The sequence below is a fragment of the Hylobates moloch genome, unplaced genomic scaffold (assembly GCF_009828535.3).
Source record: "Hylobates moloch isolate HMO894 unplaced genomic scaffold, HMol_V3 SCAFFOLD_13, whole genome shotgun sequence".
In the NCBI taxonomy this organism is placed as follows: Eukaryota; Metazoa; Chordata; class Mammalia; order Primates; family Hylobatidae; genus Hylobates; species Hylobates moloch.
Window position 1 is genome coordinate 37,699,672 of NW_026652288.1, and position 26,971 is coordinate 37,726,642.

At 54.7% G+C, this 26,971-nt stretch overlaps 2 protein-coding genes and 1 non-coding gene across 7 annotated transcripts; 2 read left to right on the top strand and 1 right to left on the bottom strand.

Annotated features, from left to right (window-relative positions):
• Positions 1-1,675: 1,675 nt before the first annotated feature.
• Positions 1,676-4,617, top strand: RPS16 (ribosomal protein S16). The gene is made up of 5 exons (XM_032172960.2): positions 1,676-1,792; positions 1,936-2,037; positions 3,995-4,091; positions 4,187-4,234; positions 4,338-4,617. Exons 1-5 carry the CDS (start codon positions 1,745-1,747, stop codon positions 4,481-4,483), a joined length of 441 nt encoding a protein of 146 aa, XP_032028851.1. The 5' UTR covers positions 1,676-1,744; the 3' UTR covers positions 4,484-4,617.
• A 4,690-nt stretch (positions 4,618-9,307) lies between these two features.
• PLEKHG2 (pleckstrin homology and RhoGEF domain containing G2) lies at positions 9,308-25,813 on the bottom strand. 5 transcript variants are annotated; one of them, XM_058426817.1, is made up of 20 exons: positions 25,005-25,813; positions 24,225-24,355; positions 23,168-23,439; positions 22,990-23,090; positions 22,119-22,185; positions 21,936-21,982; positions 21,533-21,683; positions 20,849-20,986; positions 20,437-20,637; positions 19,407-19,499; positions 19,230-19,316; positions 17,261-17,294; positions 17,068-17,169; positions 16,923-16,970; positions 16,806-16,844; positions 16,621-16,637; positions 15,462-15,635; positions 14,096-15,017; positions 13,987-14,015; positions 10,911-12,510 (listed from the first exon to the last, which is right to left on the bottom strand). In XM_058426817.1, exons 2-20 carry the CDS (start codon positions 24,331-24,333, stop codon positions 12,454-12,456), a joined length of 2,688 nt encoding a protein of 895 aa, XP_058282800.1. In that variant the 5' UTR covers positions 24,334-24,355; positions 25,005-25,813; the 3' UTR covers positions 10,911-12,453. The 5 variants fall into 5 exon arrangements, with proteins under 5 accessions (XP_032028853.1, XP_058282800.1, XP_058282799.1 ...); XM_058426816.1 differs by having other exon boundaries at positions 13,198-14,015; XM_032172962.2 differs by having other exon boundaries at positions 9,308-14,015; positions 23,168-23,436.
• Positions 25,814-26,155: 342 nt separating this feature from the next.
• On the top strand, positions 26,156-26,248 carry TRNAI-UAU (transfer RNA isoleucine (anticodon UAU)). The gene is given in 2 exon segments: positions 26,156-26,193; positions 26,213-26,248. It is a non-coding gene; the product is annotated as a tRNA-Ile (tRNA).
• The last annotated feature ends 723 nt before the right edge of the window (positions 26,249-26,971 follow it).

The window sequence follows — 26,971 nt, forward strand, 5'->3', positions numbered from 1 at the left end:
AGGCCTAAGTGGAGGGTGATTTGGGGGAGAGGAAAAAGATGACTGGGAGAATCTAGAGAAAGAGATTCTAGGGGCCAGGCATGGTGGCTCACGCCTGTAATCCCAGCACTTTGGGAGGCTGAGATGAGTGGATCATTTGAGGTCAGGAGTTCGAGACCAGTCTGGCCAATATGGTGAAACCCCGTCTCTACTAAAAATACAAAAATTAGCCGGGCGTGGTGGTGCATGCCTGTAATCTCAGCTACTCAAGAGGCTGAGGCAGAAGAATCGCTTTAACCCAGGAGGCAGAGGTTGCAGTGAGCAGAGATCACACCACTGCACTCCAGCCTGGTCAACAGAGCAGGACTCTGTCTCAAAAAAAGAAAAGAAAAAAAAAAAGAGAGATTCGGCCGGGCGCGGTGGCTCACGCCTGTAATCCCAGGATTCTGGGAGGCCGAGGCAGACCACATCACCTGAGCTTAGGAGTTCAAGACGAGCCTGGCCAAAATGGTGAAACCCCATTCTACTAAAAATACAAAAAATGACCAGGGCGTGGTGGTGGACGCCTGTAATTCCAGCTACTCCGGAGCCTAAGGCAGGAGAATCTCTTGAACCCGGGAGGCGGAGGTTGCAGTGAGACGAGATTGCGCCACTGCACTCCAGCCTGGGCAAGAAGAGGGAAACTCCGTCTCAAAAAAAAAAAAAAAAAAAAAAAAAGAGAGATTCTAGGGTGGGGACGCAGAAGAGGTGAATTCTTGGGGGAGGGTCTCTTAGGAGAGGGGGATTCCAAGGGAAGGAAAACTCCAGGGAAGACGCAGTTGCTGGGAAGAGGAGTCTCGGAAGGGAAATAAATTAGGAGAAAGGTAGATTTTGAGGGACGGGTCTCTGAGAGAGAAGTGTTTGTGGATTTGCGGGGCGGGGTGTTCTGGGAAAGGGGGATTTGCCGGGAAAGGGAGATTCTGGAGGAGGGAGATTCCAGGGGTAATGGGTCCTGACAAGAGAAAGATTCTGGGAAGGGTGACTGAGGGGACGAGGACCGAATGGAGGGAGATTCAGGGAAAAGGGGAGTCTAAGTTGAGCACTCTTAAGAGGGACATTCGGGGATGGCCTTCTGAGAGAAGGATGGGAAACATTCTGGAAACAGGAGACTGAAAGGAAGGACATTCTGGTGAAAGGGAGACTCTGAAGGGAGGGGGCTTTGAGGGGAAAAGGATTCCAAGGAGGGGGATTCTAGGGAGGATAGGATTCTGGAAGTACTGGATCTGAGAATCCAGCCGGATTTCTTGCAGTAGATTCCAAAGGGAAGATTCTGATGCGGGGGATTCGGGGAGGGAGTCCAGAGGGGAGAAAGATTACAGGTGGTGGGAGGGTGGGAACTAATTTAAAGAAAGGGCGAAGGGAGATTATTAAAGAGCCAGAATGCAAAGAAGAGCTCGGCAATCGACGACTACGGGGGACGCGACACACATTCCCGCAGCGTTCCCCTCGGTCCGCACATGACACTCCCAGGCCCCGCCCCTTCCGCCCACAGAGCCCGCCACTTCCGCCTCACAGGGCCCGCCCGCTCTGAGCTCCTAAGGGCCTTCCCGCCGCTGACCAGACGCCCCGCCCGTTAGCCGCAACAGAAGCCGTAAAGCTCTCTGCCGTCGCGACGCAGCGCTCAAGGCGCCTGCGCAGACCCTGAAAAGCGGCCAGGGTGGCCCCTAGCTTTCCTTTTCCGGTTGCGGCGCCGCGCGGTGAGGTTCTCTAGTGCGCGCTCGCAGCCATGCCGTCCAAGGGACCGCTGCAGTCGGTGCAGGTCTTCGGACGCAAGGTGAGCCAGACGCCGGATGGGAAGGAGAGGGGAAAGAGAAGGCCAGGGTCTGGGAGAGGCCGGTGGGCAGGAATCTAGAGGGCGGGCAACATGGGAGCTGGAGCCGGAGCTCACGGGGCCCCTGTTTCTCTTGTATCTTACAGAAGACAGCCACAGCTGTGGCGCACTGCAAACGCGGCAATGGTCTCATCAAGGTGAACGGGCGGCCCCTGGAGATGATTGAGCCGCGCACGCTACAGTACAAGGTGCTGGGATCGGGCACCGGCGTTGAGTGGATGGAGGACTCTTGGAGACAGAGATGTTGTAGCTCTTGAAAGCTGAGGGGGCTGATATCAGCATCGGGATGTTTAGAAGTTGTGTTGGGTATAGAAAAGTGGGGTATTTGGCAATAGAGCTGGGCTTGGGGTTCAGAAGATGTAAAAGCTGAGATGCGGGTGTTGAAGATTAAGGGGTTGCTTTGAAAACTGGGACGTTAGGAAGGTCACCTAACTGGGGCGGGGGGACCCAAAGGGTGAAGGGACACCGGCTTCATAGCTTTATTTTCACAGGGATCAATGTTTTGATCCTGATAAACCCCAAGCGTCTAAAGCAGCGTTTAGACATTGTAAGTGCTCAGTAAGTATTAAAATAGCTTGAATTTGAGTCTGTTTATTTTTTATTTTATTTATTTGTTTTGAGAGGGAGTCTCGCTCTGTCGCCCAGGCTGGGGTGCAGTGGCGCGATCTCGGGTCACTGCAACCTCCGCCCTCCGGGTTCAAGCAGTTCTCCTGCTTCAGCCTCCTGGGTGGCTGGGACTACAGGCGCACGCCACCACGCCTGGCTAATTTTTGTATTTTCAGCAGAGACGGGGTTTCACCGTGTTGGCCAAGCTGGTCTAGAACTCATTACCTCAGGTGATCCACCAGCCTCAGCCTCCCAAAGTGCTGGGATTACAGGAGTCAGCTGCCGTGTGCGGTCGAATTTGAGTCTGTTTAAATGGCTTGCGTGTAAAAGGCGTTCCTCTGTTCCCTTTTTGGACTCTCAATTTCTTTGGCTCAGAATGGAAAGAAACCAGTCTGATTTCTCCCCCTTCTGAACTCCACTACTTTTGAAAGAAATAATATCTATATTGCAGAATCAGTTAAAAAAATTTTTTTTGAGTTATAAGGTTCTTTTTTAAGAACAGTATCTTGCTGTCACCTACCCTGGAGTGCAGTAGCACAATCCTAATGAACTGCAGCCTTAAACTCCTGAGTTGGAGATCCTCCCACCTCACCCTTTTGGTTGCCAAGACTACAGGCACATCACCACGCCTGGCTCATTTGAGAAATATTTTTTTGTAGACATGGGGTCTCACTTTGTTGCCCAGGCTGGTCCTTGGTCTCAAGTGATCCTTCTGCCTGGACTGGGATTACAGGTGTGGTCACCATGCCTGGCCTAGAATTAATAAAAATTCTGAGGTTTCTTTTGTATAGCAGATGTTAAATGTTAACCGTTATTGGCTGTCACTGTATTTGAAAGATTTGTATGTATACCCTCTGTTGAGTTTTGGGGACATAGCAGTGATCCAAATGAGTTCAGGTCTTGCCTTCATGGACCTGCCAGCCTAATTGGGGAGAAGGACTGGGCCCAATACCAGAAGCTGATCCAAAGTGGTCAGAACTGGGGAAGGAGACCTGTGAGCTGAAAGCAGGTAGAGGAAGTATCCAGACAGAGGCACTGGTGAAAGACCTAGAGCTGGGAAGGGTCTAGGGACCAGGGACAGGTTGTATTGTAATTCTGGAAATCTGTGAGGCTCAAAGAAAGGGGAGAGAGCTCAGGTGGGAAATAGAAAAGGCACGTGAACAGTCCAGGGATGGCTTTCGACTGCTTGAAACAGCCTTGGGAGTTTCAGAAGCCATTGGAATGCTCCAGCTTTCTAAGAACCAGTCTTAAGAGATAGGGTGTCTGAGGTCCAGTGAAGGACACAAGTAGGAGGGAGCCCAGATCTTGTTCCCTTTACCTTGCCTCTATTTCTTACCACTTCAGCAGTCTCATATCTGGTTTTTTTGGCTTTCCTCTTCTCTGGGTCTGTAGAGGGGCTTGGAGTGACACCCTGACCCCCATCCACTAGTACTTGGAGGCCAGTGGTGGCAGAAGCCACAGAAACAAGGAGAAGCCCAGTGAGATGGCTAAGCTGCTCAGCATGTAACTTAAATCCCTGTTCATTCCCCATTCCTTTAGCTGCTGGAGCCAGTTCTGCTTCTCGGCAAGGAGCGATTTGCTGGTGTAGACATCCGTGTCCGTGTGAAGGGTGGTGGTCACGTGGCCCAGATTTATGGTGAGCCCCAGGAACTGGGCGCATGAGGGAGGTGGCTCTGGGAGGGAGGCCTTCACAGCGCTCCTTTATCCTTTAATCGTGTGTCTTCCTCACAGCTATCCGTCAGTCCATCTCCAAAGCCCTGGTGGCCTATTACCAGAAATGTGAGTGAGCATGGGTCCTTCCCATGAGGTAGGTGGGTGTGTGAGGATTGAGTCAAGGACTCTGTGTGATTATCTAAATCCTTGTCCCTACTCTTCTTGCCAGACGTGGATGAGGCTTCCAAGAAGGAGATCAAAGACATCCTCATCCAGTATGACCGGACCCTGCTAGTAGCTGATCCTCGTCGCTGCGAGTCCAAAAAGTTTGGAGGCCCCGGTGCCCGGGCTCGCTACCAGAAATCCTACCGATAAGCCCATCATGACTCAAAATTCACCTGTATAATAAACAGTTTTGAGGGATTTTAAAGTTTCAAGAACTGTGTGTGGCCTTATGTGTTGGTATTGGATGTTTAACCAGACAAATCAGTAAACATCCTGGACCTATTGCCAGTCTGGATTTTGACCGTCCCTGGGAGTGGTTGTGCTGGGCTTGGTGTGGGTGGGTGTAGGTAGAAGACCGGGGGGGGGGGGGTCTCTGTTTCTACACCTCCAGTAGAGTCCAGTGTGCAGGCAAAGCTGAGATGGCAGTCGTTTGGGGCCATTAGTGGCTGTTGCAGACCTTGGTGGATATATGGCTCATCCTTGTGGGTGTCCATTTTTTTCAATCCCAGCCTCCCAAATAGCTTGGATTACAGGTGCCCCCCACCGCGCCTGGCTAATTTTGTATTTTTAGTAGAGACGGGGTTTCACTTTGTTGGTCAGGCTGGTCTCAAACTCCTGACCTCAAGTGATCCACCTTCCTGGGCCTCCCAAAGTGCTGGGATTACAGGCGAGAGCCACCACCCCCAGCTGAATTTTTGTTTTTGTAGAGACAGTTCTCACTATGTTGCCCAGGCATGGTCTCTTGACCTCAGGCAATCCTCCTGCCTCAGCTTCCCAATGTGTCCAGGCTACAGGTGTGAGCTACCATGCCTAGCCAATAACCTTTAATACAAAGAAAACAAGGAGTGCCGGGCGCGGTGGCTCACAACTGTAATCCCATCACTCTGAGAGGCCAAGGCTGGTGGATTACAAGGTCAGGCGTTAAAGACCATCCTGGCCAAGATGGTGAAACCTTATCTCTATTAAAAATACAAAAATTAGGCATGGTGGCAGGCTCCTGTAATCCAGCTACTCGGGAGGCTGAGGGAGAGAATTGCTTGAACAGGCGCCTGCCACCATACCCAGGTAATTTTTTTTTTTTTTTTTTAAGTAGAGACAGGGTTTCACCATGTTGGCAACGTTGGTCTTGAACTCCTGACTTCAGGTATCACCCGCCTCGGCCTCCTAAAGTGCTGGGATTATAGGCGTGAGCTACCGCGCCCAGCCTAATTTTTGTATTTTTAGTAGAGATGGGGTTTCACCATGTTGGCAAGACTGGTCTTGAACTCCTAACCTCAAGTGATCCTCCTGCCACAGCCTCCCAAAGTGCTGGGATTACAAGCATGAGCCACCATGCTGGGCCCAAAGTGGCATTTTGGATAGGCAACTGGGCTGTGGAAGAGCCCAGGTTCTTTTTTTTTCTTTATTTTTATTTATTTTTCTTTTTTTTTGAGATGGAGTTTTGCCCTTGTAGCTGGAGTGCAATGGTGTGATCTCGGTTCACTGCAACCTCCGCCTCCCGGGTTCAAGCAATTCTGTCTCAGCCTCCCGAGTAGCTGGGATTACAGGCGCCTGCCACCTCACCCAGCTAATTTTTCTATTTTTAATAGAGACAGGGTTTCACCACGTTGGCCAGGCTGGTTTGGAACTCCTGACCTCAGGTAATCTACCCGCCTTGGCCTCCCAAAGTGCTGGGATTACAAGCGTGAGCCACCGTGCCTGGCTTTTTTTTTTTTTAGACAGTGTCGGTCTGTCACCCAAGCTGGAGTGTAGCTGCACGATCTCAGCTCACTGCAACCTCCGCCTTCCGGGTTCAAGCAATTCTGCCTCAGCCTCCTGAGTAGCCGGGACTACAGGCAGGTGCCACCACACCTGACTGATTTTTGTATTTTTAGTAGAGACATGGGTTTCACTATGTTGCCTAGGCTGATCTTGCACTCCTGACCTCAGGTGATCCCCCTGCCTTGGCCTCTCAAAGTGCTGGGATTAACAGGCGTGAGCCACCGCGCCCGACCTAGAGCCCAGGTTCTTGACTACTAGTTTAGGTTGTCGAAGATCTGCTCAAGAGGCCCCATCTCTACCCTGTGGCCCCTCAATATGAGGAGCCAAGGAGTCAGGGTGGCCGCTTGTTGGAAAAGCACAGGAGGCTGTGGGACTCAAGCGGTGCCTGATAGCCTGGAGGAGTCAGGTGGACTCCTTGGGGGAGAGGACATGGGAACCAGGGTCTGCTGGCCTGTAGGAAGATTAGCCAGGGAGACCACGTCTGTGATGAGTTGTTTTCGGGTGTCTATGGCCTCAACTTGCTCATTTGCTTCCCTTGAACACCTGTGCGGGGCCATGTGCTCGTCATAGGGCACTGAGTGACCACAGCCCTCTTCCCCCTCCCAAGGAGTCACAAATGATGCAGGGGTTGCTGCCGGTGCTGGAAGAGGAGTTGGGCTACAAAGCACAGTGCATCCTCAGCGTCTTGTATAGGTGCTTGGAAACGGACTTAACCAAAACAAGCAGATCCTGTAATAACAGTCCTTTAAACAAACTGGTTTCCTTATACGTCGTTTCGCTTAAGGTCACGGTTTCCCAGAACATATTGATGACGTTAAGTGAGGACTTGGTTGAGTGGCTAATGACTCATAGGAAGCGAGTGAACTTCATTGTTTGGGGAGCGCAGAGATCTCTACTTCCTAGTTCCAGCCTCTGCAGCCAATAGGGAAGTCCCGCACCTAAATTGCTCGGGGGAATGTTTTACAATTTGAGATTTTCTGTCCACTTGCCCATTTTCTATGTATCTGCCCTAGTCAATACAGTAGCCAGTGCTCAGAAGCCATGTATGGCTACCAGGCGGAGCTGCACAGATTAGAACATTTCCGTCATCAAGGAAGGTTATATGGGACAGCACTGACACAGGATAGATGTACGAGTGGGGGGCTGGGCCCCGTGGCTCACGCCTGTAATCCCAGCACTTTGGGAGGCCAAGGCAGGTGGATGGCTTGAGGTCAGGAGTTCGAGATCAGCCTTGCCAACATGGCGAACCCTGGTCTCTACTAAAAATACAAAAAAAAAAAAAAAAAGCCGGGTGTGGTGGCGGGTGCCTGTAGTCCCAGCTGTTTGGGAGGCTGAGGCAGGAGAATGGCTTGAACCCGAGAGGCGGAGGTTGCAGTGAGCTGAGATTGCACCACTGCACTCTGGCCTGGACAAGTGAGACTCCGCCTAAAAAAAAAAAAAAAAGCTGGGCATGGTGGCTCATGTCTGTAATTGCAGCACTTTGGGAGGTCGAGGTGGGTGGATCACCTGAGGTCAGGAGTTGGAGACCAGCCTGACCAATATGGTGAAACCCCATCTTTGGCCGGGCGCGGTGGCTCACGCTTGTAATCCCAGCACTTTGGGAGGCCGAGGCGGGCGGATCACGAGGTCAGGAGATCGAGACCACAGTGAAACCCCGTCTCTACTAAAAATACAAAAAAATTAGCCGGGCGTGGTGGCGGGCGCCTGTAGTCCCAGCTACTCGGAGAGGCTGAGGCAGGAGAATGGCGTGAACCCAGGAGGCAGAGCTTGCAGTGAGCCGAGATCGCGCCACTGCACTCCAGCCTGGGCGACAGAGTGAGACTCCGCCTCAAAAAAAATCATCCTGTAACCACACTTTAGGATCCGAGGCGGGGGATCATGAGGTAATTGAGACCACCTGGCCAAATGATGAAACCGTGTTTTTAGCTGGGCATGGTGGCGCTCACCCGCAATCCCAGCTACTTGGGAGGCTGAGGCAGGAGAATCGCTTGAACCCCAGAGGCAGAGGTTGTAGTGAGCCAAGGTCGCGCCACTGCACTCCAGCCTGGGCAACAGAGAGAGACTCCATCTCAAATAAATAAATAAATAAAATAAAAAGTAAAGGAGTCGGGGGGCTGGGCGCAGCGACTCATTCTTGTAATCCCAGCACTTTGGGAGGCAGAGGCAGGCAGATCACTTGAGGTCAGGAGTTTGAGACCAGCCTGGCCAACATGGTGAAACCCCGTCTCTACTAAAAGTACAAAATTAGCTGAACATGGTGGCATGTGCCTGTAGTCCCAGCTACTCTGGAGGCTGAGGCAGGAGAATCACTTGAACCCATGAGGTAGAGGTTGCAGTGAGCCGACATTGCGCCACTGCACTCCAGCTCTGGGTGACAGAGCAAGACTCCTCCTCAAAAAAAAAAAAAAAAAGAAAAAGAAAAGAAAAGTAAAGGAGTGGGGTTCATGGTGCATCAGGTAGGTGGTTGTTGGAGGTATCCACATCCCTGTTAGGTTGGTGACACAGGATGAGAAAACTACCCTAGTGGCAAAATGTTTTGCAGCTCGCCAAGTTTTGCATTGCAACCAGAGTTAACTTGGGTTAATTGGTTTAGCTGGCATTAACCTAAATGTCCCGGAGAGGAGAGCGGGCACCATCCTTATCCTTTCGGAGCATGGTTTAGCTGTATCTCTGAGGAGGACTGGGCTCAGAACCAAGGTAGGCCAGCAGGAAAGGTATAACTGAGGAGGCGACGGAGCTGGGGCTGGGAAGCAGCAGTAGGAGTTGGGCGGGAGGGAGGAATGGAATTCACAGACGCCAGGAGGAGGGGTGGAGGCAAGCCTGGTGCGCATGGTTTTCCCAGGGGGTCCAGAGACCTCCTTATTGAGGCTCCTGGCTCTTCCCAGAGGCACAGCTGGGACACATCTGGACTGGAAAGGGGCTTGCCTCTTCTTCCCAGCTCCAGGCCTTGGAGCTCCAGGCCCCTTCTCCCTCCCTGCCTCCTTGAATACCGGGAATTCCGACGCCGCTGGGAGCCCAGGCAGGCTGAGAACTTTCCTTCAGCCGGGAATGTGCAGCTGGGGCGGAGGAGGGGAGCGTCGGCCGCGGTCCTGACCTTGGAGAGGCTGCAGTGGAGTGGATCACTCCAGGCTGAGGAGTTCATCTCCGTCGCCACGGGGCCCCCGGGACACAGCCTCGGCCCTGGTGTCCAGTAGCCAGTCAATAAACAGTAAGTGAGCAGAAGCCAGCAGCTAATATTTATTGAGCCAGGCCCTGTGCTGGCAACTGTACTCAGCTAATTATCAGAATCCCCTGAGCTGTGCACAGCACCAGGCCACAAGCCTCATGTGGGCAAGGCAGTGTTCTCTCACGTATCCCCACTGGCAAGAACAGCACCTGGCACAGGACAGGCACATTTATTTATGTATTTTATTTTATTTTTTTGAGACGGAGTTTTGCTCATCTCCCAGGCTGGAGTCTAGTGGCGCAATCTCGGTTCACCGCAACCTCCACCTCCCAGGTTCAAGTGATTCCCCTGCCTCAGCCTCCTGAGTAGCTGGGATTACAGGCGCCCATCACCATGCCCGGCTAATTTTTTGTATTTTTAGTAGAGACGGGATTTCACCATGTTGGCCAGGTTGGTGTGGTCTCGAACTCCTCACCTCAAGTGATCCACCTGCCTCGGCCTCACAAAGTGTTGGGATTACAGGCGTGAGCCACTGCACCTGGCCAGGACAGGCAAATTTAATGGTAGACTTAAGCCAAGCTGTGTGGATTCGAGTCTCAGTGCTGCACCTTCCTAGCTGTGTGACTAGGCAAATCCCTTAGCCTCTCTGTGCCTGCCTCAGTTTCCTCACCTCTAGACTGAGGATTAAAAAACATGTTCACTTGTATATTAGGAATGTTATAAGGACAGTGAACGAGCTTATATAAAGTGGCTGTAATGTTCATAGGATGTGCTTAGTACCCAGTAAATCTCATCTTATTTGCTGTTAACTGATTGCTAAAAATTCAGATTCCTGGGCAGAGTATTGTAGCTCACGCCTGTAATCCCAACACTTTGGGAGGCTGAGGTGGGCAGATCACCTGAGATCAGGAATTTAAGACCACTATGGCCTGGCCAATATGGTGAAATCCCGTCTCTACTACAAAATACAAAAATTATCTGGGCGTGGTCGTGGGCGCCTGTAATCCCAGCTAGAGGCAGGACAATCACTTGAACCTGGGAGGCAGAGGTTGCAGTGAGCCGAGATCGCGCTATTGCACTCCAGCCTAGGCAAAAAGAGCGAAATTCCGTCTAAAAAAAAAAAAAATTCAGATTCCCAGCCAGGCATGATGGCTTACGCCTGTAATGCCAGCACTTTGGGAGGCCGAGGCGGGCGGATCACAAGGTCAGGAGATCGAGACCATCTTGGCTAACACAGTGAAACCCTGTCTCTACTAAAAATACCAAAAAAATTAGCCAGGTGTGGTGGCGGGTGCCTGTAGTCCCAGCTACTCGGGAGGCTGAGGCAGGAGAATGGCGTGAACCCGGGAGGCGGAGCTTGCAGTGGGCCAAGATCGCGCCACTGCACTCCAGCCTGGGCGACAGGGCGAGACTCCGCCTCAGAAACAAAACAAACAAACAAACAACAACAACAAAAAATTAGCCAGGCATGGTGGTGCACGCCTGTAATCCCAGCTATGTCGGGAGGCTGAGGCATGAGAATTGCTTGAACCCAGGAGGTGGAGGTTGCAATGAGCCAAGATTGCGCCACTGCACTCCAGCCTGGGTGACAGAGTGAGGCTTTATTTAAAAAAAAAAAAAAAAAAAAATCAGATTCCCAAGCTCCTCCTGCCCTGGGGGTCCTGATTCAATAGGTCGGGACTAGATCCTGTGGGATCTGTGATTTGAATGATGCTCCTAAGCAAGTCAGAGGTTCAAACATGTTTGGGAAGTGGAAGGATATGCTCCCTAAATCCTTCAGTGACCCCAGGAGGGAAGTACTGTTGTCTTCATTTTGTAGATGAGAAAACTGGCTCAGAGGGAGGACCCACATCAAATAAGTAAAGATGGGACTTGAATTCATAGCCAGGACACCAGAGTGCTTCAGAGAATCCCAGGGGAGCTTACATAAATAATGTGCTAAAGCACAAGAGGCTAAGTATTTGATGAAAGCAGCTAATAATCATCACCAAAGAAACTGCTTAAATTGTGCCTCTCACTGGGCATACCACTGCTGGAACAAGGGGGCAGACAGAACCTAAAATAAAAGCCTTTTGTCTCCACGACCTGAATTATTTTGCTGGGGGAGGGAGCATGTGGATGAATTGTAGAGGCTGCAAACTGCGGGGAGGAGTGAAGGGATCTGAGGTATGTGAGTGGGCACAAGAACTGGGATATTCATGAGGAACTGGCGGGAAGGATGCCAAGGGAAATAAGACAGATGTGGGACAGACTTATCCCAGAGCCCCAAAATTGATCTCCCCTGTATCAGCATGGAACTGTCTCTGAAGTATCATAGTACTAACACCCCGAAGAGTCCAGTGAGGGAGGGATGGGGTATGTTGATGGATTGGGAGATGGCTGGGTATGTGTGGATGGCAAAATGAGTGGATGAATGGACACAGATGGAAATATGGAGGGAGAGATGGACGGATGAATGGAGTGCTGGATGGAGAAGATGGGTAAGTGGGATGATGGATAAATGGATGGAAGGATGGAATGCCAGATGGGGGTAGAATGATAAAGGGACGGGTGGGTGAATAGGGCAGACAGTTGGATAAGCAAGGCAGATACGTGAGATGATGTATTGGACGATGGGCAGATGGAGAGGGAAAGCTAGATGGAGCAATAGCCGGATGGATAGGTGGAGAGATGGCAGGGTAGGTGAGATGAACGGATGGTGGGAGACGTGAATTGTATAAATTGCCAAGGGAATGGATTTCTAGGGTCTACTTGAAGCAAAGATTCTTAACTTGGCTTTCCTGGATGGGCATCAAGCAGTCCACAGACCTGCTGAAATCACACGCCAAGGTATAGTGGGTCCATTTTCCAATATTTCTCAAAGGAGTCTGAGATTCCCCAAGCGTTCAGAACCACTGATTTGTTCTGTGTCAGACCTTCCCGTTCATTGTCTTGTTCTCCCACAGCCTCCAGAATGGGAAAATACACATCATCGCATTAAAGAATCAGTATTAATTGACAAAACATTAATGACATTCCCTTCCCCATCCCTGTGATCAAGGCAAGAAGGGCCATTCGCCGATGCAGATACCAGGAGTTGGAAAGCCGCAGCAGTTTTGAGGCCCGTGTTCAGTGTCTGGACTTCCGGGTCAAGTTCTGAGGGTCTATAGCATCTGGCTGAAGTCCTTGCTTTGGGGAAGCTTCACGTCCTGGCTCACATGTGGAAGGGGGCATCAGGAGCCCCCTGGGCCCTGCGAAGGCCCACAAATTCCTGTGTGGAGGCCAAGAGAGCAGGGTGGTTCAACCGGACCTGGGCCTTGGCTGGCCGCAGCCGCCCACCCCCGCCCACGTGGATGTTAACCGTCGTGGCATAGCTGAGCCGCCTGGCTGGGGGAGGTGGTGGCTGGGGCTGGGGGGGCGGCGAAGATGCCCGTGACGTGGGAGCAGAGGACCAGGAGCCCCGGGAGGCTGCGGGGGCCCCTCCCCCAGGCCCCTGCCGCCGAGCCAGGCTCTGGCTGATATATGAGGCTGCCAGGTATCTGGAGAGGGCAGCTGCATTGGGGCCCAGGAGCTGACGGCTGGAAGGTGGGGGACTATGAGGTGGGGTCAAGTCTGAAGACTCCAACCTGGCAATATGAGAGGCTAAGGAGCCTCCTGGTTTGGACAAAACCATGGTGGTCTGAACTGGGGTGGGTAAGAGGCCCTGAATGTCTAGAGAGCCTCCTCTCTCAGGTAAAGGTGTGGCAGCTGGAACATGGGCATCTGTGAGGCTCTTCTGCTCCAACAAAGGTGTGAGTTTTTGGACCTGTGTATCTGTAAGGCTTGGCTCCGGAAGTGGAGGTGCAGCCGCTGGACCCTGGATGTCTGGGAGGCTTCCCTGCCTGGGTGAAGTTGGGAGGGCTTGGACCCAGATGTCTGTGAGGACTTGTGGCAGGGGCAAAGGTGTGGTAGCTGGAACCTGAGTGTCTGGGAGGCCCTGGGACAAAGACAGTGGGGCGTTGGCTGGGATCCGATGGTCCAGGTGGCTTCCATGTGCAGGCACAGGTGAGCTACCAGGAATCTGAAGGTCTGGGAGGTGACACGGCAACGGCGGTAGGGTGTCGCCTGGACTCTGGGGATCCAGGCTGCTTCCATGCAAAGACAAAGGCTGGATGGGTTGACTGCAGACAGGGTCTGGGCCCTGAACATCCCTGGAACCTCCTTGCTTTGTCAGTGGGATATTGGTTGGGCTCTCACTGTCTAGGTGACCTTCTTGCTTGGGCACAGGGGTGGTGACTGAAACTGTGAAATCAGAACAAATCTCCTTGGGCAAAGCTGGAGTGGTGGGAACGTGGATGTCCCCACAGTGTCCCTGCTCAGGACAAAAGGTGGTAGATGGAGCCGGTTTAGCCATGTGACTTCTATACTCAGGCAAAGGAGTGGTGGCTGGAACTTGGATTTCCGGGTGGCCTTGATCAGGGAGACTTGTAAGAGCCGGGACCTGGAGGTGTAGGGGGCCTTCCTGCTTGGGCAAAGGTGTGGCTGCTGGAGCCTGGACATGCCGGGAACCTCCTTGCTCAGGCAAAAGGGTAGCAGCTGAAACGTGGATGCCCGGATGGTCTTGCTTAGGCAAATTTGAAACATGTAGACCCTGGCCATCCGGGCTGCCTCCCTGCTTCGACAAAGGTATGGCAGCTTGAACCCAGGCAGCAGGACCCAGGGGGACAGACTCCTGGGCACATGTCAGTGGGAAGGCCAGCTCACATACCAGCACGTGTCCAAAGGCAGGCAGGAGCCCTGAATGCGAAAAGAGGATCGAGTCAGGACCACTACCCCAGCGGGGACAACCTCTGCCCACCCACGTACCCGGACCTCACCTGGCTCTGCCTGCTCCTGGGGCAGACAGGGGGATGGCTGGGGTTGGGCCAGAACCCGAGGCCGGCGGCGCGGGGCGTTGGCCGATGCCCGAGTCTCTGCCCGCTGCATCTGCTGGATCCGCTCGCTGTAAAGCCGGGCCAGCTCTCGCACTCGGGACGCTGTCCTTTCCGAACTTGGGGCTCCTGCCTTCCTGCTCCCGCTGTCTCCACCCAGATCCGAATCCTCCAGGATTAGCAGTGGCTCTGGGAAGCCTGGCCGGGCCAGCTGTCCCTGCTCCAATGCCTGCCAGGCGCTCCGGATTTCTGAGCAGGAGCGGAATGCCAGCTCATCTGGGAATCCCTGATGTTGGGTGACATCCTGGAGCTGGAAGTCTGCGAATGATACCCCTTCTTCATCCTCCTCTGGCCCTGCCTTGCCTCCTGAAGGCGGCTCTCCCAGTTTCCCAGGATTGCTTTCAGAGAACAGTTCTCTCCTGGTGGCCGGAGCCTCAGCTGGTTCCTGCAGAGGCCCTTGGAGCCAGGAGTCACAGGAGAGGGCGGGAGTGCTAGAAAGACTGGGGGTGTCGGGGACACTAGGTATGGCTGGAAGGCAGGGCATCTCAAAAACATCGGAAATGTCAGGGAGACTAGGAAGGCGGGAACCTTCGGGAATTTCACAGCGGCTGGGAATTTCAGGAAGGTTGGGCACGTCAGGAATTTTGGTAAGGCAGGGAATGCTGGGCATTTCAGCTGCAATGGAACTTTCGAGCCCTTCCAGGACGTGGAGTGGGGAAGGCCCCCGTTCATCCATCTCCAGCCCTTCCTCTTCCTCCTCCTCCTCTTCTGAAGAGTCCCGGCTGGGCAGGGCTTGGAATGTGAGGGTTTCGCTGTCTCGAGGCACCTGGGAGTCTCCGGGGAACTTGGGAATGTCATGGGTGGACGGCTATAGTGGGCACAGGAGAAGAAGCCAAAGATATCAGCATGGTGGCTGGGTGTGGTGGCTCACGCCTGTCATCCCAGCACTTAGGGAGGCTGAGGTGGGCAGGTCACTTGAGGTTAGGAGTTCGAGACCAGCCTGGCCAACATGGTGAAACCCTGTCTCTACTAAAAATACAACAACAACAACAAAAATTAGCCGGGTGTGGTGGCGGGTGCCTGTAGTCCCAGCTACTCAGGAGGCTGAGGCAGGAGAATCGCTTGAACCTGGGAGGCAGAGCTTGCAGTGAGCCAAGATGGCACCACTGCACTCCAGCCTGGGCAACAGAGCAAGACTCCATCTCAAATACAAAAAAAATAAAGGTATCAGCATGGGCTGGCCTACCTGGTCCCTGGTCTATGTGCCCACACCCAGAGGCCCAAGGACACCATGATGGGACAGCCACCTCACCCCTGGATCTCGAAGGCCTCGCTGATTCAGCAGTTCCAGGATTTCTTCAGTGATTGAGGGCCCAGAGGGGTCCAGTGTTGGGGGTCCAGCATCCTCCAGGTCCTCAGGGGGTCCAGAGCCTGAAACTGGTGGCTGAGATTCTGGGGGGTAGAGTTCCCCTTTGCTGCCAGCATGCTGTGAGGAGGGAAAGCAATGGAAGTCAAGAGCCAAGACTCCTCCCTCACATAGAGGACCCTAAGCCCCAATCCCCTTCTTTTGTGTTTGTTTGTTCTGAGATGGAGTCTTGCTCTGTCGCCCAGTGTGCAGTGCAACGGCGCTATCTCTGATCACTGCAATCTCCGTCTCCCGGGTTCAAGCAATTCTCCTGCCTCAGCCTCCTGAGTAGCTGATATTACAGGCACCTGCCACAATGTCTAGCTAATTTTTTTTTTTTTTTTTTTGAGACGGAGTCTTGCTCTATCCCCCAGGCTGGAGTGCAGTGGCGCGATCTCGGCTCACTGCACGCTCCGCCTCCCGGGTTCACGCCATTCTCCTGCCTCAGCCTCCCGAGTAGCTGGGACTACAGGCGCCTGCCAACACGCCCGGCTAATTTTTTGTATTTTTAGTAGAGACGGGGTTTCACCATGTTAGCCAGGATGGTCTCGATCTCCTGACCTCGTGATCCGCCTGCCTCGGCCTCCCAAAGTGCTGGGATTACAGGTGTGAGCCACCGTGCCTGGCTCAATTTTAAAATTTTTTTATTTTTCTTTTAAAATTTTTATTTATTTATTTGAGACAGGGTCTCACTGTCACCCAGGCTGGAGTGCAGTGGCGCGATCCCAGCTCATTTTGCAACCTCTGCCTCCCAGGCTCAAGCAATCCTCCCACCTTGGTCTCCTGAGTAGCTGGAACTATGGGCATGCACTAGTGTGCCCAGCTAATTTTTTTGTACTTTTTGTAGAGATGGGGTTTTGCCATGTTGCCCAGGCTGGTCTCAAACTCCTGGGCTCAAGCAATCCTCCTGCCTTGACCTCCCAAAGTATTAAGATTATAGGCATGAGCTACTCTGTCTGGCCCCAATCCCCTTCTCACTCAGACCCAGGATTTTGGAACTCAAGCTCCCTTCTCCATCAGACCCAGAAGTCAAGGTGCCCAGACCCTATCTCGAGATATCTCTTACCTTGAATCCAGGCTTAGCTAAGGATGGAGAGATGAGAGAGAGAAAAACATTAGTGAGATGTAAGGGGAAAAGAGTGATCCCCCACAACTGATGAGCTGAGGCGACCACCCCTCCCCAACCCGCCCCAGACATCCCACCGGGCGACAGACAGGGATGGACCAGGCTGAGCCGGGGCAGTCACTGACCGTTCTGTGGGAACATGACATAAGGGTCCTTCACCGGCTCTGCGGGGAGGACACAGCGATGTCAGGAGCCCAGTTCCCACCCCGATGCCTGGATCACCCTTAGGGGTGAGTGCTCACCAGACTGCCTGCGGCCTCGGCGGATCACAGAGGGCCCAGGAGATGGAGCTGTGGGAGGGAGGGCCAGAACCCTGTGTGAGCCCAGCTCCTGGGTCCTAGGGAAGTGGGGGCTGAGGTCCGGGACTCAGGGATCCACCGCCTTTACCTGTGTTCCTTCGCCCAGGGGTAAAACTTCTAGCATCTCGAGGTCGAGGAGACCCAAGTGGGGGTGTCAGGGGCTCTGGGACAGGCTTACTTTTGGGGGCACCTGTGGGGAGAGTTTTGGGACTAACAGCCAACTTTTTCTTGGAAGTAATTCCTCTACTTCCACACCCTCCCAGCCCAAGGCCCCAACTCACAATGCAGGCTGTTTTCAAGGAGAACTTGCTTTGCCTGAAAGACAGGAGGATGAGGGTTGAGGTGGGTCGATCTTGGAGTACCACAGGGAGGATGCTTTCAGCACCGCAGTCATGCCCATTAATGGATGCTGTTTTTGTTTTTAGATTTTGCTGTATCCACCAGGTTGGAGTACGGTGGTGCAATCACAGCTCACTCCAGCCTCTACTTCCTGGGATCAAGCGATCTTCCTACCTCACCCTCCTGAGTAGCTGGGATTTCATATGTGCACCATCACATCCAGCTAATTTTTTTTTTTTTTTTTTTTGAGACGGAGTTTTTGCTCTTGTTGCTGAGGTTGGAGTGCAAAGGCGCGATCTCGGCTCACTGCAACCTCTGCCTCCTGGGTTCAAGCGATTCTCAGCCTCTTGAGTTGCTGGGATTACAGGTGCCCGCTACCACGCCCTGTAATTTTTGTGTTTTTAGTAGAGACGGGGTTTCACCTTGTTGGCCAGGCTGGTCTCGAACTCCTAACCTCAAGTGATCCACCCGCCTTGGCCTCCCGAAGTGCTGGGATTACAGGCGTGAACCACCACGCCCAGCCCAGCTATTTTATTTTTATTTTTATTTTTTTGAGACAGAGTTTCGCTCTTCTTGCCCAGGCTGGAGTGCAATGGCATGATCTCGGCTCACCGCAACTTCCGCCTCCCAGGTACGAGTGATTCTCCTGCTTCAGCCTCCCTAGTAGCTGGGATTACAGGCATGCGCCACCATGCCTGGCTAATTTCTTTTTTCTTTTTTTTTTTTTTTTTTTGAGACAGAGTCTCACTCTGTCGCCCAGTCTGCAGAGTGCAGTGGCGCAACCTAGGCTCACTGCAAGCTCCGCCTCCCGGGTTCACGCCATTCTCCTGCCTTAGCCTCCCGAGTAGCTGGGACTACAGGCACCTGCCACCACGCCTGGCTAATTTTTTTTATTTTTGGTAGAGATGGGGTTTCAGCATGTTAGCCAGGATGGTCTCGATCTCCTGACCTCGCGATCCGCCCGCCTCAGCCTCCCAAAGGGCTGGGATTACAGGTGTGAGCCACCGCGCCCAGCCTAATTTTGTATTTTTTAGTAGAGATGGGGTTTCTCCATGTTGGTCAGGCTGGTCTTGAACTCCTGACTTCGGGTGATCCGCCCGCCTCGGCCTCCCAAAGTGTTGGGATTACAGGCGTGAGCCACCGTACCTGGCCAGCCCCAGCTAATTAAAAAATGTTTTTTAGAGACAGGGTCTCACTATGTTGCCCAAGCTGGTATCGAACTCCTGGGCTTAAATGATCCTCTCACATCACCCCCTCGAACTGCTGGGATTATAGGCATGAGCCACCACAGCCAGCTGATGGGTGCTTCTATTGGTCAAGCCCATGACGTGGCTGGTGACCATTAATCATCACCACAACCCTAGGATGAAGGTGCTATCATTCCTCTAGGTGAGGAAGTTAAGGCTCAGAGAGGTTAAGTTACTTGCCCAAGGTCACAAAGCAGGGACATGGTAGAGCTAAGATTCAAACCCAAGTAGTGGAATTCTGCACTTTTTTTTTTGAGACGGAGTCTCGCTCTGTCGCCCAGGCTGGAGTGCAGCAGCGTGATCTTCGCTCACTGCAAGCTCTGCCTCCTGGGTTCACGCCATTCTCCTGCCTCAGCCTCCTGAGTAGCTGGGACTACAGGCGCCCGCCACCACACCTGGTTAATTTTTTATATTTTTAGTAGAGACGGGGTTTCACCATGTTAGCCAGGATGGTCTCGATCTCCTGACCTCGTGATCCGCCCGCCTCGGCCTCCCAAAGTGCTGGGATGACAGGAGTGAGCCACCGTGCCCGGCTGGAATTCTGCACTTTTAGCAATCACATTATAACAGACTGCTCTAGCATTGGGCAGGGGCGTCTGTTAGTACTATTGGGGGAGGGTGTCTCCAGCACTCAGAGGGCCCCCGGCTGCGGCAGGAGCTGTACCTTGGCAGGGATGGAGGCGGGGTGGTTCTCAAAGAAGAGGCGCTGGAGACAGTGAATCCACAGCCTCTTCTCTTCTTGGTTCTTGGCCTAGGAGTGGATTGGAGTAGAGTCAGGGAGCCAGGTGTGAGGTTTCGAGGCTGGGGGATCCCTGCCAGCCTGATCCCACTACGTGCTCACCTGGAGCAGGTGTCTGTGCTTGGGAATGGTCAGATCAGACACCTTGAACCCTAGAGGGTCTCGGGGACTCTCACTCACGCTCAGGTTGCAGCACTGGAAGGAAAGAGAGGGGCAGCAAGCTCAGAGTCCTTGGGCTCAGTGATGCCCCTTGTACGGAGACACCCTTGGAGGTGTATCTTGGTCCTCCTCCCTAGGAAGGTGTTTCCCATAAGGCTGTATGGTGGGTTTCCTCTCCCCCCCCTTTTTTTTTTGAAATGGAGTCTTGCTCTGTTGCCCAGGCTGGAGTGCAGTGGCGCCATCTTGGCTCACTGCAACCTCCATCTCCTGGGTTCATGTGATTCTCCTGCCTCAGCCTCCCGAGTAGCTGGGATTACGGTCACACGCCACCATACTCGGCTAATTTTCATATTTTTAGTAGAGACGGAGTTTCACCATGTTGGTCAGGCTGGTCTTGAACTCCTGATCTCATGATCCACCCGCCTTGGCCTCCTAAAGTGCTGGGATTACAGGCGTGAGCCACTACGCCCAGCCTCCTCTCCCCCCCCCCTTTTTTTTTTGAGACAGAGTCTCGCTCTGTCACCCAGGCTGGAGTGCAGCGGCACAATCTTGGCTCATTGCAACCTCCGCCTCCTGGGTTCAAGTAATTCTCCTGCCTCAGCCTCCCCAGTAGCTGGGATTACAGGCACTCGCCACCACATCCAGCTAATTTTTGTATTTTTAGTAGAGACGGGGTTTCACCATGTTGGCTAGGCTGGTCTCGAACTCCTGACCTCAAGTGATCCACCCACCTTGACCTCCCAAAGTGCTCGGATTACAGGAATGAGCCACCACGCCCAGCCTTATCCCTTTTTTTCTTAAGTGGGGCAGCTCTCATTCTGTACACTAGAAAGAAAGCTTCCCTTGGCCTCCATTCTCTAACTCAAGAAAATGTGGCAGGGTCCCGTGGCCCACACTGTTGGGCACACAGATACAGGTATATGGGATATACTTTGTAGGTAGTATTCTAGCCCCACCCCATCCCCAAACTCACGAAGATGTGACCTTTGTAGGTATACTCCAGCCCCCTGCGCTTGGCCACCAGCAGCATCCGAGAGAACAGGAAGAGCAGCCGCTCACCCCCTCGTAGCCGGGGGCCACCCCCTCCACCTCCTCGGAACGCGCCCTCCAGCACCAGCTCCCCAAAAGCACTGAGCTCCGGTCCGGTCCAGCCACCCAGCCGCCGCTGCACTTCCTGCCAGGACCCCGCCAGGTGCGCCGGGCACAGAGACAAGCATAGGTAGGTGGCACACACATACACACCAAAACGGGGGTTAGCAACAGGGCCATGCTGTCCCAGCCAACCCTCCAAGGCTACCTCTGAGGCACTGATTTGCCCCCACCCGCCCCCAAGGCCCCCTCGCTCACTCCCTCATCCAGCAAGCCCCAGCCCACCCTGGGGCCACCTGGAGGCGCGCCGCATGCTCCTGCTTGCGCTTCATGTCATTGATGTACCAGGCAACTGCTGTCATGGACACAATAGCTTCCTCCACCATCTCGCGGCCCCCAGTGCCTGGGCCCTCTGCCCAGTGCTTCCCTAGTTCCTGTCAGGCAGCCACCAGGCGCGCAGAGATGGAGAGAGAAACAGAGAAGAAGAAAGAGAACAACAGGAGATGGAAAAATATAAAGATAGGGGCAGAGGCCAGGCGCAGTGGCTCACGTCTGTAATCCCAGCACTCTGGAGGCTAAAGTGGGCAAATCACCTGAGGCCAGGAGTTCGAGGCTAGCCTGGCCAACATAGGGAAACCCCATCCCTATTAAAAATACAAAAAGTAGCTGGGCATGGTGGTGTGCGCCTGTAATCCTAGCTACTCAGGAGGCTGAGCCAGGAAAAACACTTGAACCCAGGAGGTGGAGGTTGCAGTGAGCCAAGATGGCACCACTGCACTCCAGCCTGGTCCACAAGAGTGAAACTCCATCTCAAAGGGGAAAAAAAAAAGTAGGGCTGTGCGCGGTGGCTCACGCCTGTAATCCCAGCACTTTGGGAGGCCTCACCCAACTTGTGGGGAGTCCACCCTCCAGATGCACCAACAGGTGGTCAAGGGACAGGACCTCCCCTCCCCAGCCTGGCTCCAGGGGCCCCAGCTGACCTGCAGCAGCAGATGGTACTTGAGGATGCGCTGGACAGGTTTCAGCAGGAAGCTCTGCAGGGGCAGCGAGTGGTGAAGCTGGGCCTGGCGCTCCTGCAGCCACAGGGCTGCTGGCGGAGACAATGACAGCTCCCGGAGCAGGGCCAGGGAGCTGGGGGCACAGCACAGGTCAGTGGGGATTGTCAGTTCCAGTGGGCGGGGTCAAGAGGGGTTAGGGAGGGGCCAGGGTTTGGGAAGGGTCAGGGTCTGACAGGGGGCAGGGCAGTGAGGGAGAGGTCAGTTACTGTCACAGCTTGGCAGGGGTCGGTACTGGATGGGTCGGGGGTAGAGGGAGGGTGACGGGTGACTGGCACATCAGCTCGTGGGCACGGCCTGAGGCCCGGCAGGGGCTCCTGCCCCTCACCTCGGGTAGTTCATGCAGTACAATGTGTAGATGTCAAAATCCTCGCTCTGCGGGTGACATGGGAGTCAGGGAGACCCCAGGTCCTGGCTTCCCACGACCCCCCTTCCAGCCTAGCCCAAACCTGCTCTCCCCCCTCTACAAAGGTCCCATCCAGGATCGAGAGCCCCCCACCCCTCCACTCACCCTCTGCACGAAGCACTCGGCAATACCCCCGGCGCTGCTGCTGTTCTCCAAGTCCTCCAGGAGCTCGCTACGGGGGAGAGGGGAGGGTGAGGAACTGCCTGCCTCCACGAACCCCTCCATGGGAGGCCTCCAGGAGGCTGAGGCCCCAATGGTCTGCTGGGGCTGGGGGCTTGCTGACTGCCAGTATCTCCTAAGGGGATGCCACGTCCGGAGGAAGGGTCCTCTGAGGGCTACACGGGGCATGGTAACCTGCTTAGACTTTGTCCCTGCACAGCGTCTCATTCCTCAGCTTGAACTTGTGTCACTGCTGGCATGAGCCTAGGGGTGTCATGTCACGACCCAAAGAGCTAGGATGATCTTAAGTTCCTGCTGTAATCCCGAGACCTTGTCAAGGTACTTGGAAATGTCATGATCCTTGGACCCCAGAGTCCTCCTTACCACAGTGACCAACCATCCTTGTTTGTCTGGGACTGAGCCGTTTCCTAGGACGAGGGCTTTCAGTGCTAAAACTGGAAAAGTCCCAGGCAAATCAGGCTTAGGGGGTCACTCGCATGCTCACGCTGTCTCGGCCTTCAGGCCCCATGTGACTCTTGGATTCATTGTGAGCCCAGACCTGACACGGCCCCAAGGACTCGTCCTGATGCCGGGACCCTGTCCCAGTGTTTGGCCTTCATCCAGGTCCTCTGACTCCCATCCCCTATGCCCCTCCCTCACTCTGGGTTCTCACTCCCAGTTGTGATCCCTGATCCTTGCCCAATGTCACAACCCCACGTACCAGCCTGGACAGGACACTACGCAGCTCCGAGGTTTGGATTAGGAAATAGACCCTCCAACCAATCAATGCCCCCTGCCTGTCCCCCCTGCCCCTAACCTGCTGAACTCGTAGATGTCCTCAATGTTGGCAAACAGCGTGCCCACCTGCTCCACGCTCAGCCCCAGGACCCCGCCGTCCAGCAGAGGGCCCAGGTAGTCCTGTTGGGATGACTGGGGTTATGGGGGCAAGGGGCTGGCCTGGGTGCCCACTGCCCTCGGGTGTCTGCCCGCCTCACCTCCACGATGCTGCGGAGGTCCCTGACATAGGCCCGTTCTGTCTCCACGATCTCCCGGGCTACACGCTCCAGCCTTGAGGGTTTGGCTGAACCTGGGATCCCCACCGGAGAGAGATGTAGGCGGATGGGGGGCCCTGGCAGGGGCTCTGGCCTGGAGGCTGAGCAGGCTGGAGTGGGCCCGGGGGCTGGATCCCCCTCAGAGCCCACTGTGCTCAGGGATGTGGAGCTCCCAGAACCTCGGGGGGAGGCCATGGTGGGGGCTGCAGGAGCTGCTGGGGTGTGGAACAGAAGGTCAGAGAAATCTCCCCATGCACCGACTTCCACAGCCTTTCATGCGTTCAACCCACACCCTCACCCACACCTGTCCAACAGCTTTTCCACAGGCTCCTTTCTCGTCTCCCCACTGCCCTGTCTTGGTCCAGTCCCATCCTCTCCCATCAGGGTCCTCTCTGGACTTCTGGCCTCCATTTCTCTAATCCACCTCCATGAATCAGCTAGGTAGACTTTTATTAATTTGTCCATCTGACTGTGTTACTCCTGTGAGTATAACCCCTTCATGCCCCTGGGGATAAAGTCCAAACTCCTCAGATCCACAGGGCACTGGACAATGTGGTCGACACAGATCCCTCCAGCCAGTTTTCTTCCCACGGCCACCCCTCTTCTTACACTCTGGATGCCAGTGACACTCAACTTCTTTCAGTCACATGCAGCCTTTTCTCACCGCTGGGCCTTTGCACATGCTGTTCCTTGCATGTAGAATACTCTTCCTTGTCTTTGCCCAACTCCTTCCCCCAATCTTCAGCTTCCCAGTTGAGATGTTCCCATCTTCAGGAACCTTCCCCTGACCTTCCGAGCTCGGAGGATCCACGATCACAGCCCTGACCACTCTGCCCAGCGCTGCCCCCTCTGGCCTGTCATTGCCTGGGGATGGGCCCGCCTTCCCCACCAGACTCGGAGCTTTGTGCGAGTTGGCCTGGGGTTGTCTCCATCACCCTGCCTTGCCAGCAATGCCAAGGAATAAAAGCCCCACAGGCTCCGCCCCTGCCTCTGGGCTCACCTGTCCGAGTCTCACACACGGTGCCACAGTCACACACTTCACCTCTTCGGCCACACCCGAGGCTCAGGCTAGGTTTGGAGAGGCTCAGTCCTTGGGCTCCCTCAGGCATGGCTGAGCGGCCCAGCAGAATCCTGCAGAAAGAGCCCCTTCTTGGATATCAGGACCCCATGGGCCTCTCCACCGCCGACTCACAGATGGGGGCTGGGAATTAGGAGCTCGGTGTAAATCCAGGGAGGGGCCCCTAGGAGAAACTAATGGGGGAGGCACAAAGTGACAGAAAGAAGGGGACAAGGAGAGAGAACCTGGGGAAAAAGATGGAAAGGCTGAGACAAAGAAGAGTGAGCGGAGCAGGAGGCGCAGAAGCTGCGAGTCCCGTTTGTCTGGGGCCAGAGGCTTAGGGATCCTGGGAACGTTTGGGCTCCGGCTGGAACGGAGGGCGAGGGGCAGGGCTGGGAAAAGCCGTGGGCGGGAGGCCGCGGGGTCCCAGGGGAGGGCGGAGGCTGGGGGACCGGATGCCAGGGTCCTGCAGACGGCTCCCTCCCCCGCCGAGGGCTGCGCGCTGGGGCGCTGGCCCCGAGCCCTCGAACCCCCTCCGGCCGGTCTCTCCGAACCCGATCGCTGTCCCTACAGCCGCAGCCTCCCCAGCGCCTTCCCACACCCCTCCAGCCCCCAACTCCCGCCGGCGCCGCGGCTCGCCCCCCGCCGGCACGCCCCCTCATTGTTCAGCAGTGGCGCCGCCCCCTCCCCCAGTCCGCCTGGGCCCCTCGCCTCCCCCATCACCTCCCCGGGAGCCTCCAGCCTCGGCCCGAGGCAGCCTGGCTCCTGCGCGACCCCGACGCGGTCCCCGGGGAGGTGCGGAGCCCAGACTCAGGGGCGTGAACTTCGGGCTGTCAGGCTCCAGGAATAGAATCTGGGGTCTCTCGGAGATTGGGGTCCCGCAGTCGGGATTTCTCAGTGTTCTACGTAGGGGATGCTAGGAGCCTCGACTCTGGAGTCTCAGATGGCGGCGCTGGGGACCCACATTCCTAAGTCTTCTAGGTAGGGCCGTGGGGTGGGGGATGGATTTCTGAGTTCCCCTAATTCTAGGGGCAGGAATGAAACTCCCTCCAGGTGGGAGCACAGGGGGGTCCCAAAGTCCTGGGTCCCCTTGAAGTGATGGCCGCTGCAGCCCGAAACTGGTTGGGGCGCTTAGAAGTCCAGATCTCAAGTTCCTCCAACGCGGGGTCTTGGGATCGGAGCCCTGGAGGGAGTCTGCGGTCCTGGATCCTGAGTTCTTGAAACGGGGATACGGGGCGCTCGGCTTCCAGGGTCCCGCGGGGTGACGTCCGGGCTCCCGGCTGCTCCAAGAGGGGGCGCTGCGCTCCTGGATGGCTTAAGTCCTCCAGCCTGGGCGCCGGGGCCTGGACCTCGGTGTCTCTCAGGATGCGGTGCAGAAATTCCGGACGCCCGGGTCCGAGCCTCTGGACCCCTCGGGCTCCCAGCTGGGTGTCACGGGGCTCGTGTGACGGCGGCGGCGCCACATCTGGGGCGGGAGAGTCCGGTCCCAGCTGTGAGGCGGGGGGCGGTCGCTCGGGGCTTCCCCTCCCCCGCTGTCGCCGGGGCTCACATCCTGTTCCCGCCTGCGGGGGGGGAGGGGCTGCCTTCCGGCCGGCCCGCCAGCGAAGGGTTAAGATCCCACCCCTTGTTTTGAATATTCATGAGGAGGCGTGTCCTTCTGGTAGGCGACACTCCTACATTCCAAACGCCTCGCGGACTTTTCCCTTTTACAGCAAGGGCCGCGAGGCGTGAGAATCCGGAACTGGCAATGCACTGTTTCCTATTGGTCAATCCAAAATTTTTAATTTGCATATGCAATACAAGGCGGGGTCCTCTGGTGAAGTCACGTGGCTATGAACCACTGAAGAATTCCCCGGCGCAGGGGTGCGGCCGAAGCTCCAGTGGCGCAATCGGTTAGCGCGCGGTACTTATATGACAGTGCGGGCGGAGCAATGCCGAGGTTGTGAGTTCGATCCTCACCTGGAGCACTCCTTTTTTTTTCTTATCAGTTTTTATAAACTTATACATCTTATAAGCCAACCAAAACATCTACATCACTTAGATGAATGAACATTTCTATCTTTTGAATTATTGGGCTCAAAAGACTCCTAGGGCTTTGGCGACGGTCCTTTGGGTGTTCTGTATTGTAGGAAGGTGCCGTTTCCGTCCCAGCCACCAGGTGGGGGTATCGTCTCTTATTAGATGCTCTGGGCATGGAATTGAGTGCAAATAGTTTGACTTCTGTAGAGATGTGGGTCCTCCGCAAACTGTATATGACTCTGCCTCCTCCGTATTTCTCTGTCTTTTTAATGCCTCCTTTTACAGATGAACATATTTATCTGTCTTGGAGTTTTCAACCTCTGCTGAAAAGGAAAACTATGTTTTTGAGTCGACTTGTTTTTTCAACAAGTATTGAACATTCACTATGTGCCTGGCTTCCTTTAGCTGTGTGTAATACAGCAGTGAACAAGTAGTCCCTGCCCCTGAGGACGCGACATTCTAGCGGGGAGGCAGATTGCTGTCAACATAAGAATTAAGTACATTTTAATGTTAGGTGGTGATGATAAATGTCATGGAAAAAGTCGAGCAAGGTAGGGAGGATGGGGTAGTTGGAGGTGGGGTGTGGATTGCAACAGCAGTGGTCAGGGAGGATCTCACAGAGAAGGCAACTTTTGAGCAGAGACCTGAAGGAGGGGAGTGAGCCATGGGGA